The 12,647-nt window shown below is 23.2% G+C and overlaps 4 protein-coding genes across 4 annotated transcripts; 2 read left to right on the top strand and 2 right to left on the bottom strand.

The window, feature by feature from the left end:
* Positions 1-584: 584 nt before the first annotated feature.
* PBANKA_1432800 (multiple RNA-binding domain-containing protein 1, putative) lies at positions 585-3,578 on the bottom strand (the record flags this gene model as incomplete). The annotated part of the gene is made up of 1 exon (XM_034567680.1): positions 585-3,578. The coding sequence occupies one exon, from the start codon at positions 3,576-3,578 to the stop codon at positions 585-587; it is 2,994 nt and encodes a 997-aa protein (XP_034424153.1).
* Positions 3,579-4,742: 1,164 nt separating this feature from the next.
* Positions 4,743-6,677, top strand: PBANKA_1432700 (meiotic recombination protein SPO11, putative; the record flags this gene model as incomplete). The annotated part of the gene is made up of 8 exons (XM_034567679.1): positions 4,743-5,094; positions 5,226-5,257; positions 5,372-5,540; positions 5,630-5,716; positions 5,882-5,932; positions 6,072-6,204; positions 6,340-6,399; positions 6,575-6,677. 8 exons carry the CDS (start codon positions 4,743-4,745, stop codon positions 6,675-6,677), a joined length of 987 nt encoding a protein of 328 aa, XP_034424152.1.
* A 716-nt stretch (positions 6,678-7,393) lies between these two features.
* On the top strand, positions 7,394-7,816 carry PBANKA_1432600 (conserved protein, unknown function; the record flags this gene model as incomplete). Its single annotated transcript, XM_034567678.1, has 1 exon — positions 7,394-7,816. One exon carries the CDS (start codon positions 7,394-7,396, stop codon positions 7,814-7,816), a length of 423 nt encoding a protein of 140 aa, XP_034424151.1.
* Positions 7,817-8,793: 977 nt separating this feature from the next.
* PBANKA_1432500 (DNA-binding chaperone, putative) lies at positions 8,794-11,382 on the bottom strand (the record flags this gene model as incomplete). The annotated part of the gene is made up of 1 exon (XM_034567677.1): positions 8,794-11,382. The coding sequence occupies one exon, from the start codon at positions 11,380-11,382 to the stop codon at positions 8,794-8,796; it is 2,589 nt and encodes an 862-aa protein (XP_034424150.1).
* Positions 11,383-12,647: the final 1,265 nt, after the last annotated feature.

Genomic DNA, 12,647 nt, shown 5'->3' with positions numbered 1-12,647 from the left:
ATAACGAATTGAGGCATATAAATAAAAAAAAATATATGTATTTGTAGAAAGGCTATTTTTTTCGTTATTTTTTTATTAAACAAAATTTGAAAGAAATAGCACTAAAAATATTACTATAACAAAATATGAAAATTTCATATATTTAAAATGAGAAGTAGATGAAACATATTAAACATAATAATTCTATAGCTAAAAAAAAATATATAAATGTATGTATATAAATGCATATGTATATGGACATTAATTAGCTGTTTTTAGTGTTATTCCTTGAAATTTCCCATTATTTATAGATTTCAATTTATTTTTCATAATTTTTATGCTTAAATGATACTGTCAAAAAATATTTTTTTTTTATCTCATATTTTTATTTGTTAAAATTATCTCTCATTCTTTCTCATTTCAAATTAATTAATATTGTTGGGAATAAATCGCCTCCAAAGTTTTAATAGTCTTTCTTGTATCCTTGGTAAAATTGGTGTCTTCATAATTTATTTTCGCATTTGCTTTTAATGTTTATATACACTACATAAAACATTTAATTCAAATAGGATTGCAAATAAAATGGTCGGAGGCCATAATGCATATTATACATTTTCGAGCCTACCTATAATTTTCCTTTTTTTTGATTCGCTAATTTTTTCAGATTTTTCATTTTCATATATTACCTTTCTTTTTGCCTGTTCTGAGGTTATGACATCCTTACCCTGTTGGTTGGGATTGTTTTGTGATTCTTTCATTTTATCAAACTCGTCTACATTTTGATCAAATATCAAATCATTAGCAAAATCGATAATTAAATGCCTTCCATATAAATGGGTATGTTGTAATGCGTTTATGGCAGCAAGACATTCGTTTTTGGACATAAATTCAACAAACCCATACCCTCTACTTCTATTATATGCATTTTTAGGTATTCTAACATTTTTAATATTACCAAATGCAGAAAATAATTTTTTTAATTCTTCTTTAGTTACTTGAAAAGCTAAATTTTTCACAAGTAATTTTTTTGTGATTTTTTTTTTATCTTTAATTACTTGTTTTTCTTCATTATTTTTATATGCTTGTTTATTTTTTTTAATTCTATTATGAGATAAGCTTAATTCTAAAACATGGCCATCTAATCTAGTTGCTGTTAATTTTTTTATAGCTTCAATAGCTAGTTCTTTACTTTTAAATTCCGCAAATCCATATCCTAATGATATATATTTATGTTCTTCCTCTGTTTTATCACCAGTTCCCTCATTATCATTATTTTTATCATTTTCTTTGTCTTTTTTATTGTCTTTGTGTTTTTGTTTTATCACTTTTTTGCTCTTTACAATATTGCATGTTATAAATCCATCTAATTTCTCAAATAATTTTTTAAAATCTTCTTCCTTTGTGTTGAAATTTATATTCTTAATATAAATACTAGAGTGAGTAATTTCTTCATCACTTGATTCGCTATCATATGGTTTGGCATTATTTTGATATGATATATCATTAGAATTTTCATTTTCTTCTATTGTTCCTTCAGTATTTTTACTATTTTGTTCAAACAAATTGATAGGTGCCCATTCCAAATATAAAGGCAATTTTTTATATCGTATATACGAATTTGATATAAGAGCCTTTTTTGCATTTTCCGGTTGTTCGTATTGTAATATAGCTATATTTTTATAAGGAGAAAAACTAATTTTTTTTAAAATGCCGTGCTTCTTAAATAAATTAATTATATCATTTTCATTTGTATGCATAGATAAATTTTTAACAATTATTGTATCGTCGCTTCTTTTATATTTTATCACTTTGTCAGTTTCATCATTTTCATCGTTTTCCGGTTTGGAATTTTCCTTTTTGTATATTTGCTCAAACGCTTCTAAAGCAATTCCCTCCTTTCTTATCCATTCTTTCATTTTATTAATTATAAAAGTTTCAGTTAATGAGACATTAACTGCGATATTTTTATCTCTTATGTTTAATATAGATTGAGGATCACAGTTTGTTTCTTTACAAAAATTATAAATGTTTGAATTGATATCTGTGTACAAAATATTCCAAATACTTTCATTTTGGCAATTTCTTTTTTTTTGAATTTCCAAAATTTTTTTATATGATGTCTTAGATTCATTAGATAATTTAATAAATATATTATTTTTATTTTTTTCTAAATGCTCAGAATTATCTATTTTCTCACGAGCATATTTTACGCTTAATATTTTACCTCTATAAATAGTTTCATTTAAATTATTTTTTGCTTTTTCACAAGAACTTGGAAAAACGAAACTAACAAAAGCATACGTTTTAACATTTGTGAGATCAATATTGGTTATATTATTTTCGTTCTTACTATTTTCATTTTCACTTTCATTTTTATTTTCTTCTTTCGTATTATTAGAGTTTGCCATTTTTTTAGTACTACCCTTTTTATTTCCACTTGAAGCATTATCGTTATTTTCCTTTAACAGTTTTATAAAAAAGTCTTCTCGTGATTTTTGATCATTTTTTTCGTTCAAACATATATATTTACTTCCCTTTTTTGTATTTTTAAATATATATACATCTATTACTGGACCATATCGTTCACATAAACTTTTTACATCCTGTTCATCGACAGGAGGAAGATTAAAAATTATAAGTTTCCCTGTGTTTATATTATCATTGTCATCTATATCTTCTGGCTCGGAATATAATGGTTTTACTTTTTCCATGGAACTTATTTCGTTCTCATTTCCTGTATCATCACTTTCAAGTAATTCAGGGTTTCCTTTATTGTTTGCTTTACCGTTTTCTTTATCTTTAGATATACCTTTTAGCCAATCAAGGGCATTTTCTTCCTCTACCTCGAGCTTATTCTCTTCCATATCCATATTGTTAATATTATTATTTTCACCTCCATTTATGGCTTCACTTTTTTCGTTAGCATTCTTGCTTTTTTTTTTTTTTTTTTTTTTTTTTTTTTTTTCTCCATTTTCAGCTCCATTTAATTCGTTAACTTTCTCGAGATCGGCATCCTTGTCTATAAATATAACATGGCTTCGGGTTGTATTCATACCCGCTTTTGTTTTTTTTATTGTTGTCATTTTATTTATAAATTGATCATTTTTTATAACTTTTACTGTGTTATTTTGTTTATCTTTTTTATTCGTTTTTTCAGATTGTTTTATTTCATTCAATTGAAATGTATTACTATTTTTTGATAATATTGGAGAAAAGGCATCTTCTATGATTATCTTACTTGTATGAATATATGTATTATTAAATGATTTTTTAAAATTTTCACAATCTATATTACTTATGAAACCTATAAAACATATTTTTCTCGATTCGTATGACTCTTTATTTTTTATTATTTTTTTCCTTTTCATTATTTTTATATCTGTTATTTTAAAATCATATTTTCCTTTCATTTTAAAAAAATGTTTTTTCAAATCAATTTCATTCATATACTTTGGAATATTTTTAATAATAACTCGAGTTTTTTCATGCATAGATTCATGCTTATAATTTTTACTCTTCACCAGACTATCATTTCTACTATAGCCCTCATCAGGAATATTGCCAACATTACCGTTTACTTGATCTGTATCTAAATGCATTTTTGTCAATTTTATGATAATTCTTAAAGCATTTCTTTCACTTATAAAATGGAAATTAGTCTAAACAAACTAATTTATATATTATATGGATTTATTATTATTATTTTTAATATATTCATAAACTCTATCAGATATACATAAATTTGTATGACGTTAAATGGTGTTAATAAACGTTTAAATTATCTCTTTTGTTTTATATTTATATGATTAACCTATATTTTAGTATTTATAGACTTTAAGAATAATTTGTTATATATATATTTTTTTTCAATATGTTTTTTATTTTGCTTTATTTTATTCTTGGACGGCAGTAGTTATTTTTTGCTCATGCGCTTTAAATTATTCCCTTGTTCCATAATAATTTACGCTAATATTACTATTTCAATTTTTTTTTGTTCTTTATACATTCTTCAGAAATTATAACTGTTCTCTTTTTATTTATTGGAAAAAATATATCATTGTGGAAGTATTATATATTTTCATATGCATTTATTTTTAAAAGCAGTAAGCATAATAAAATATCACAATTTAATATATATAATATAATATAATATTTTTTATTAGTTTCCTATATTTATGAAAGAAAAATAATAAAGTTGATGAAAACAAATAAAAGAGAATAAAACCTGGATATGGGAGCAACACCACCAAAAAAAAAAAAATAATAAAATAAAAAAAAAAATAAAATAAAATAATAAAATATAATTAAGCGAATGGCGAAGTGTATGCATAAAATTTTGCGCCGTCGCTTTCTTAAAAATTTGCAAAAAAAAATGTTCCTTGTTTTGTTCTGAATAAAAAAAATATGGGAATAAAGGAATTATATTTTATAAAAATTAAAAAAAAAAATTAAAAATAATATAAAATAAAACAATGTAAAAAATTCACAAAACTATATAGAATTGAAGTTTGCTCGATTTTCTCGAAAGTTTAAAAAATGTCTTAATCGGTTTTCTATATATATATATATATATCTTTTTTTATTTGATAGTTTCTCCAATATGCTATATTTTTTATTACATAAAAAAGAACAAATAAAAAAAAAGTGGTATAAATATCACAGCATCATACCTGCTGTATGCCTCTTCGTCTTTCTACATTAATGTATTTGGGTAACGCGCTATACCTTTATATATATATACACATATTATATAAATTAAAAAAATGCACGATGAAACTGATATAATAAGCGTGTTGGAAAAACACGTGTTTAGTTTTATTCTAAAATTATTAGATGAAAAGCAAAAAAAAGTTATCTCAAAAAATAATATAATTGAAATAACAAGATTATATTACATTATCGAAATAATACTTAAAAACATTAATGATAATATATACACAACTTTGAGGCAAATATTTTATACAAATCCTCAATTGTTTATATCACAAAATATTTCAAATAGAACAATAGGAAAATTAACACAAATTATAAAAAAACCAAGGGAAATATTAAATATATATAATTCTCCTAAGGGAATAATTAGGGGAAACCTATTATTAAAAGAAAGAAATTTAAGTTAGACTTATATGCTCATACTTTTCCATAAACATTTATTTTTATTTATCACTTTAATATATATCCATAGTTACATATACACCTCGAAAAATAAATAGGTGCTCAAACATGCAACTCTTTTCTAATTTTAGGCGATTGGATTGACTGCATGAGTATTTTTGAAGTTGAGACAGATCGAAATATAAATTACATTTATTTATTTAAAATATTTCACATATATTTTCTTTATATTATTATTATTCACTTATAATTATTTTTTCCATTTCCCCTTTTTCAGACAAGAGGGCATTTAATATCTCCATTTGGAGTATTAGATTTAAAAATAGCAACAACGGTGAAATATGTTTTAATAATTGAAAAAGAAACAGTTTTTTTTAAACTACTTCAATCAAATTTCATATTTAAATACGGACCACTGATTTTAATTACTGCTAAGGGCTTTCCTGGTTTATTTTTTTTTGAAAAATCATTTCATGATACATATAATTTATATACCTCAATCACTTATTATTTTCTTGTTTTTGTATTTCTTCAGATATAAATACCAGACAACTCATACACGAAATTCAGAAAAAAAATAAAACTCTAAAGTTTTTTTGCTTAACTGATTATGATGCTTATGGTGTTTAGAAATAACAAATAAAATTGCACAAATAGTTATGTTTATTCAATTGTTTATTTTTTTGAAATACAAAACAATAATTTATTCCCCCTTTACTGTGCATGTTGCACACAAACACATATATATATGTGCTTATTTCTTATTCACACTTTTTATTTAACCAAGGCTTGAATGTCGCTTTCACATATTCCGCAAAATTCGAGTCAAAAAATTATTGTAAATAATAATATTGATAAAGAAAAAATAAAAATGAGAGAAACGAAAAAAAATGTTTTATGTTCAATGAGCTACGTATTTTTATATTTTATGAACATTGCTTGTTTATTTTATTGTTATTTTTTTTAAATAAATATAGATATGGACGATATATCAATTAATAATTTGCAATGGATAAGTATATTCACTCCAGAAGAAGGAATTCGAAAAAAAACTTTGAAAGAAACCGATTTTACCAAATTATCCTTAAAAGATATTCGAATTATGGACAAGTATACTTATAAAATGCATATAACCAAAAAATAATGTGCATCAATACAACTATGTATATATGTGCATATACAAAGATTATTATATATTATTCAGAGATATTTACTTCTCCTTTCTTATTTTGACATACCGTTTAGCATATGTACAAGGTTAAATGACAGCAACAAATTTGGAGCTTCTGAAACGAATCGATGGGTGTAAGTTTAAAAATAAGTCTTTATACTTGTACGTAAATGAAGAGCACAAAAGGAATTAATAAAAAGGAAAATAGCATTATATATAAACAAAAAATGTATTACATATGTTTACATATTTGCTATTTTATCGTTGGTATTTTATCATTTCTATTTTATAATTATTTTAACCTTCAAGAAAACAAGTTGAGAATATGAAAAGATCAGGGATAAAATACGAAATTGATGCAATATCAGATATGGAAAAACATTTAGATACCAAAATTAAAGAACTCCTTTAGAAAAAAAAAAAATTATTAGAAGGCTTTATTATATATGCATATATTTTTTAAGTTTAATGCTGCGAATGTGTTTGCTTTACATGACGCATTCAAAATTAATTTTTCTTTAGTGATATTTTTTTTTCGTTTTTATTTATGATATACATATCAATTGATATGCCCTTTATTGGCAATGCGTATGATATTGTGTATCTATACATTTTTAAAATTACAAAAAATATGGATTTAAATAAAACTTAACGGTTAATAGCTAAATAAGTGATACATAAATGATGAATAAAAAAATTACAAAATGGAAAAATTAGCAAATAATCGAGATAAAATTATATACACAACATATAGCAATAGTTTAAAATGATTAGATATGAACAAAAATAATATTCTCAAAAAAAATAAGAATAGTTTGAAGTATTACAAGATTATTCGTTAAAAATTATTTGTAGAATAACTTATGATAGTTTTTATTTTAAAAATATAAATATATAGATAGGTTTTTTTGTGGGTAAGGGAATATTGCAGTAGTTTTTTATATAATAATATCGTAAAATAAGGACAAAGAAATATGCGTATATATGTATATACATAGGTACACACGGGTAATGTAACATATAAATATGAATTGTCGTTATAGTTCATTTAAAGAAATAAAAAATATTTTTTTTAAAGATACAAAATAGTACAACTTTTTCCATTTTTTTGCCACATTTTTTGTCCATATGTTGAAAAATTGTTTCAAGAATATATTTAGATTTCCTCAAAAATGTGTAGATGCATATCGTAGCAATTATAAAAATGAATTTCTAAAGACAAATATATTTCATTATAATAGTTTAATTTTCAATAAAAACCATTGTGCTATTAACAATATTACCAATTTACACTTTTTCTATTCAAAATATAAATTTAACTTTATATTAAATAGTAATATAAGTACAAAAAGAAGGCGATATTTTAAAATAAGGAAACATCAAAAAAAAAAATACAAAAAAAAAAGAATGGGACTATCTACTATACCCTGGATACCAAGAAAAGAAAAAATCAGAACATATAAATTACCAAATCAAAGTAGATTAATAAATAAAAGATTTATGCGTGACAAGAAAGGTGGACGAAGATATCGTTTAAAAAAACAACGCTGAAATTGTGGAATACTATCATAATAAATAGGATACTATGTTTCGATATATTTGGCATGTAACATATTTTTTCATTATCCTGAATTAATCAGTTTTATTCGTTAAAGTGCTAGTTAAGTGAACAATGTCCTCAAATAATAAAATTAATTGCTTATTGATATTTCGGCTTTTATTTGTGTCTACAATTTCATTTGTTAAATTTATATAGACTATTTTACTTTATTGTTTTCTCTCATTTTTGTTAATATTCAAATTATACTTTAAACTGAAAAAAGCAAATAGTTATAAAGTAGTGTCTAATAAAAACTATGATAATGCTATTATAATAAAAAAAGTAATAGAAAAAAGCAATTTTATAAGAATAGTGATATATTTGCCACCTTATAAACATATATGAAATAAAAAAAAAATTTAAAAGTTACAAAATATGAATAAATATTTATAAATAAAAATAAAAAATTAATAAAAAAAAAATTAAAATAGCGCAATTAATAATAATGAAACGAAATAGAGACATTTTGCTTGTATATTTTTTTCGGATAAAAAATTAATAATATACCCACAAAAATTAAAGTATGCATGCATATTTAACACATACATGAACAAATATAGTCCCCTATTCCCTAATACTTTATTTATCCACAATTATTTTTGATATAATTAAAACCATACTTTTCCGAAATATAAAATAAGCCATATTTATTAATAATATGAATATATGTGTGTATATTCCTCTCTTCCGAATAATATTACATATTGGTGAACATTAAGGGATAATTTTTAGTAGCTTAATATTGATACCAAAACAGGTATTGTAATAAAAGCACATATAATATGACTAATTAATGTACAACCTCAAAAGTAAAGAACATGAAAAATGTTAAAGAGTTGCAGCCTTTTATGCAATGTTGTGATCATGTTAATATTCCATTTTGATTATTTATTTTCTTCATCCATTTTTGTGTCCTCAAATTGAAGGCCTATTTAGCAGCATTTTTTGCCATGATTTTTGCTTTGATTGTTTTAAGTCGGAGAACAATTTCTTCGACTGATCGAGTTTTCAATTCGTTTGCTACCAATTTTAGCCTTTCTTTTGTGGGTATAGTTGCTGGGTGTTTCATTAGCGCTTTTTCTAAAAGCATTTGCTCTTCATGGGTCCAGGGTTTTTTTTGTTCAGAATTATTATCACTACTATGAGCACTACTTATATTATTCTGATCATTTATATGTTTATATTCTCTTTTATCTAATTTATTATCTATTTTTTTCATTACCCCTTTATTTTGATTTTTAAAATTATCAAATGCTGATTCTTCAAAATTCTTACTCAAATTTTTTAATGTTTCATTTTCGAACATTTCTTTGGCTTTTTTAATAACTTCTTTAACATTTTTTGTTTTAATACTGTTTGCAATAACATTCCATCTATTTTTAGTTCCGCCTGGGTATAGCTTTAAAGCCTTTGACAATAAGGAAACTTCTTGGGGCGTCCATTTTGTGCTTGTATTGTTTTCTGTACTTTCATCACCCTCTTTTTTGTTTTTTTTCTCTTCTACATCTATTTCTTTAGTATTATTTTTTTCCTTTATTTCTTCATTAGCAACTTTATTATTTTGGTAACAATTTGTCTTAATATTATTTTTTTCATCAGTATGTACATCATTTTGTTCTGGGTTCCCCTTTTCATTTTTTATATCTTGAGTATTAATATTTTCTTTCATTTCTAAAATTGTGTTAAAATTATTTATATATTTTCTAAAAATGTCAAGTAATAATTCTATATCTTTTTCACTCAATTCAACGCCTTTTAAATGCCCTATAAATCCAGTATTTTTGTTACCTTCATTTCCTGTATTATTTGATGATGCATTTTTTCCTCTACGTTTATTATTATCATTATTGTTGGGCATTCGAGTATTTTTACTTGTGTTTATAAATGTAGTTTCCTTTTCATTTTGCTTATTTTCTTTTGTTTGGCTATTTTCATTTTTCCCAAGATTTGGGCTTATGCTAAATTTTTCGACGGACGAATTTTCTGGCTTATTTATGTTAAAATTTAAAAATAAATATATTTCATATATAAATTGACACAGTGTATCAAATGGCATATCATTCAGTTTATCTTGTATTAAATTAAAATTAAAAATATTATATAATTTTGTTACACAAATAGATTTAATATGATGCTTCCATATTTTAGATGCAGCTTTATTATCTTTATTTTTTTTATCATTAGAAGAATTTGTTTGATCAATACTATCATTACTACTATTTTTGCTTGTAGATTGTAACACATTTGTTGTTGTGTTCATTTTATTTTTTTGTTTTTCTAACATGGCTAGCTCTTTTTTTCTTTGTTTTTCTAATTCTATCCTTTTGTTTTCTGCAATTATTCTTGGGTCATTATTATATGCTAAATCTACTAATTTATTTATTCTTAATTTTTCAGCTTTTGATGCTTTTTTTTGAATTTTTTTATTTTCTCTTTCCATCCATCGTCTTTCTTCTCTGCATTCAGCATCTTCATAGTCATATTCGTTTTGATATGAAAAGTCTCTCCAGCTTGTAAATTCATACCAAAAATCATAAAAATATTTTACTTTGTCTATACTTGTATTTTCATCTCCTATATTTGGTACTGGCTTTTTACTTGACCATTTAGCATTTCTTTTAAAAACTGGACTTAAGAATTCATAGAAGTTTGGAGCCTCATCTAATGCAGTTTTAGTTGGTATTGTTTCATCAAAAGGAATAGAGCTGTCATATTGTTTTCTCAAAATTTTATCAGATAAGACAGCATATGAATCTTGGACTTTTAAGAACATACTTTTTTTTTCTTCTTGGGTTAATTTTTCAATATTATACTTTTCTATATAATATGAAATATCTTTTTTTGCTTCATCATTTTTATTATCATTGTTGTTATTTTTTTTTTTTTTTTTCGCTTTTTCTTTTTCGTTTAATATACTAGTTCCTTTATTTTTATCAGGATGAAAAATTAAAATTAATTTTTTGTATGCCAATTTAATAGTTTCGAAATCATCAGATTCTTCTACACCTAATACTTTATAAACATTTATATTATTATTTATACATTTTTTTACTATATTTGAATTTTTTTTTAAGCTAGCCTTCTCCTCTTTCTTCTTACTATTATTATTTTCCTCGTAATAATTATCATTTTTTTGATATTCCTCATTTTTTAAATTTTTACTATTATCCTTATTTTCATCATCATCTTTATTATTTTTAATCTCCTCTAAGTAATCTATTTTGTCTTTATATAAAAAAAGCTCATCAATAGGAATATTTTTATTTTTATTTTTTGTCAAAATTTTTTCTTTCTCTTTTAATATTGGTATTTCATATTTAGTATAGAATGCAAACCCTGCTGGTTCTATTTTTTTCTTCCTTACATTTACACAATGTTCATTCGAAACAAGTGGTAGATTTTTTATATCATTTTCATATTTTGGTGAACTTTTATTTGCTATGTCTTCTATACAAAATATTTTATCATCTTTTTTAAATTCATTATTTGGGGCATTATATTGATTCATTGTGTTCATTTGAAAGCGAAAAGCACAAATGAGGAAGAATTGCCAACAAAATTGTTTTCAAAAAAAAAACTTATTTTGAATTAAAAAAAATAATAATAAAAATAAAATGTGGGGCAAAGGAAAAAATAAACATAATATAAAACAAACAAATTATATATTCATTATTTTAATTATTTATCACGTATCACTCTATGTTACGATACATACGAACTTTGGCGCATTTCTATACGATTAAATATGCACATATATATTAATGTTATATCTATGCACAAATAATGTTTAATCCACTTTAAAGATATAAAAAATGCCACAAATTTAAATATATTTCAGTATAAGCAGATATGTGGAAACACTTTATTATTCATTGAATTAAATAGCTCAAAGGAAAATAATATATTCAAATCTTGTATCATCATTATTGGAAAATGTCCAAGTAATTATCTCCATAAAGACCTATATTATACACATGTACCCATAAAACAAACTCCCCTCAAACACGTGTATACATTATCAAAAACGTGGCAGTATATAATGATAAGATGAAAGTTAAATAAATATTAGACTCAAAATTAATATATACAAACGTCATAACCAAATATATATACATATATATGGCTAAATAATAGGAGAAATATTAAAAAAATTTAAATAAAGATTCAAAGATATATATATTATATTTTGTTCAATTAAAAAAAAGCTTAGCATTAAATAAATTAAATATAAAGAGTTTGCAAAAAAGGGCTAATAAGTGAGAATATATCCATTTATACTTATATGAACGTGTATATATGCATTCTGTATATATATTATATATGTTTATACTTTATTATATTTATATCTACGTACAGGTAGTATATAACTACGCGTATATGTAAAAAATCCTTAATATTAAAATTTTATATAGCAAACACAAAATTTTTATAAAAAATATAAAAGAATATATACAATAAAAAGTAAAACATATAATAAAGAATCTATGTATATTGTATTATTTATTAATTCCAATTTTTTTTTCTTTTTTTGTTTCGAGGGTAGTTAATGACATCAAAATTAAATATTTAAATATTTAATTCTTTAAAAAAATATATTACTATTTGATGAATATAAAATATAAGGCGAAAACTGTAAACTATAAATAAATACTTTTCATTTAGCATTTTTCCTTTTTTTTTTAGTCCATCTCATTTTTATTATTCGTTGCTATAATTGCAAATGCATTAAAGGGAGCGTCACATATATTTCTTTATTTTTTCTTTATTTATAAAAATTATATT

Source organism: Plasmodium berghei (assembly GCF_900002375.2).
Source record: "Plasmodium berghei ANKA genome assembly, chromosome: 14".
NCBI lineage: Eukaryota > Apicomplexa > Aconoidasida > Haemosporida > Plasmodiidae > Plasmodium > Plasmodium berghei.
Note: the sequence above shows the minus strand (reverse complement) of the source record. Positions and strands in the feature narration are given on the sequence as shown.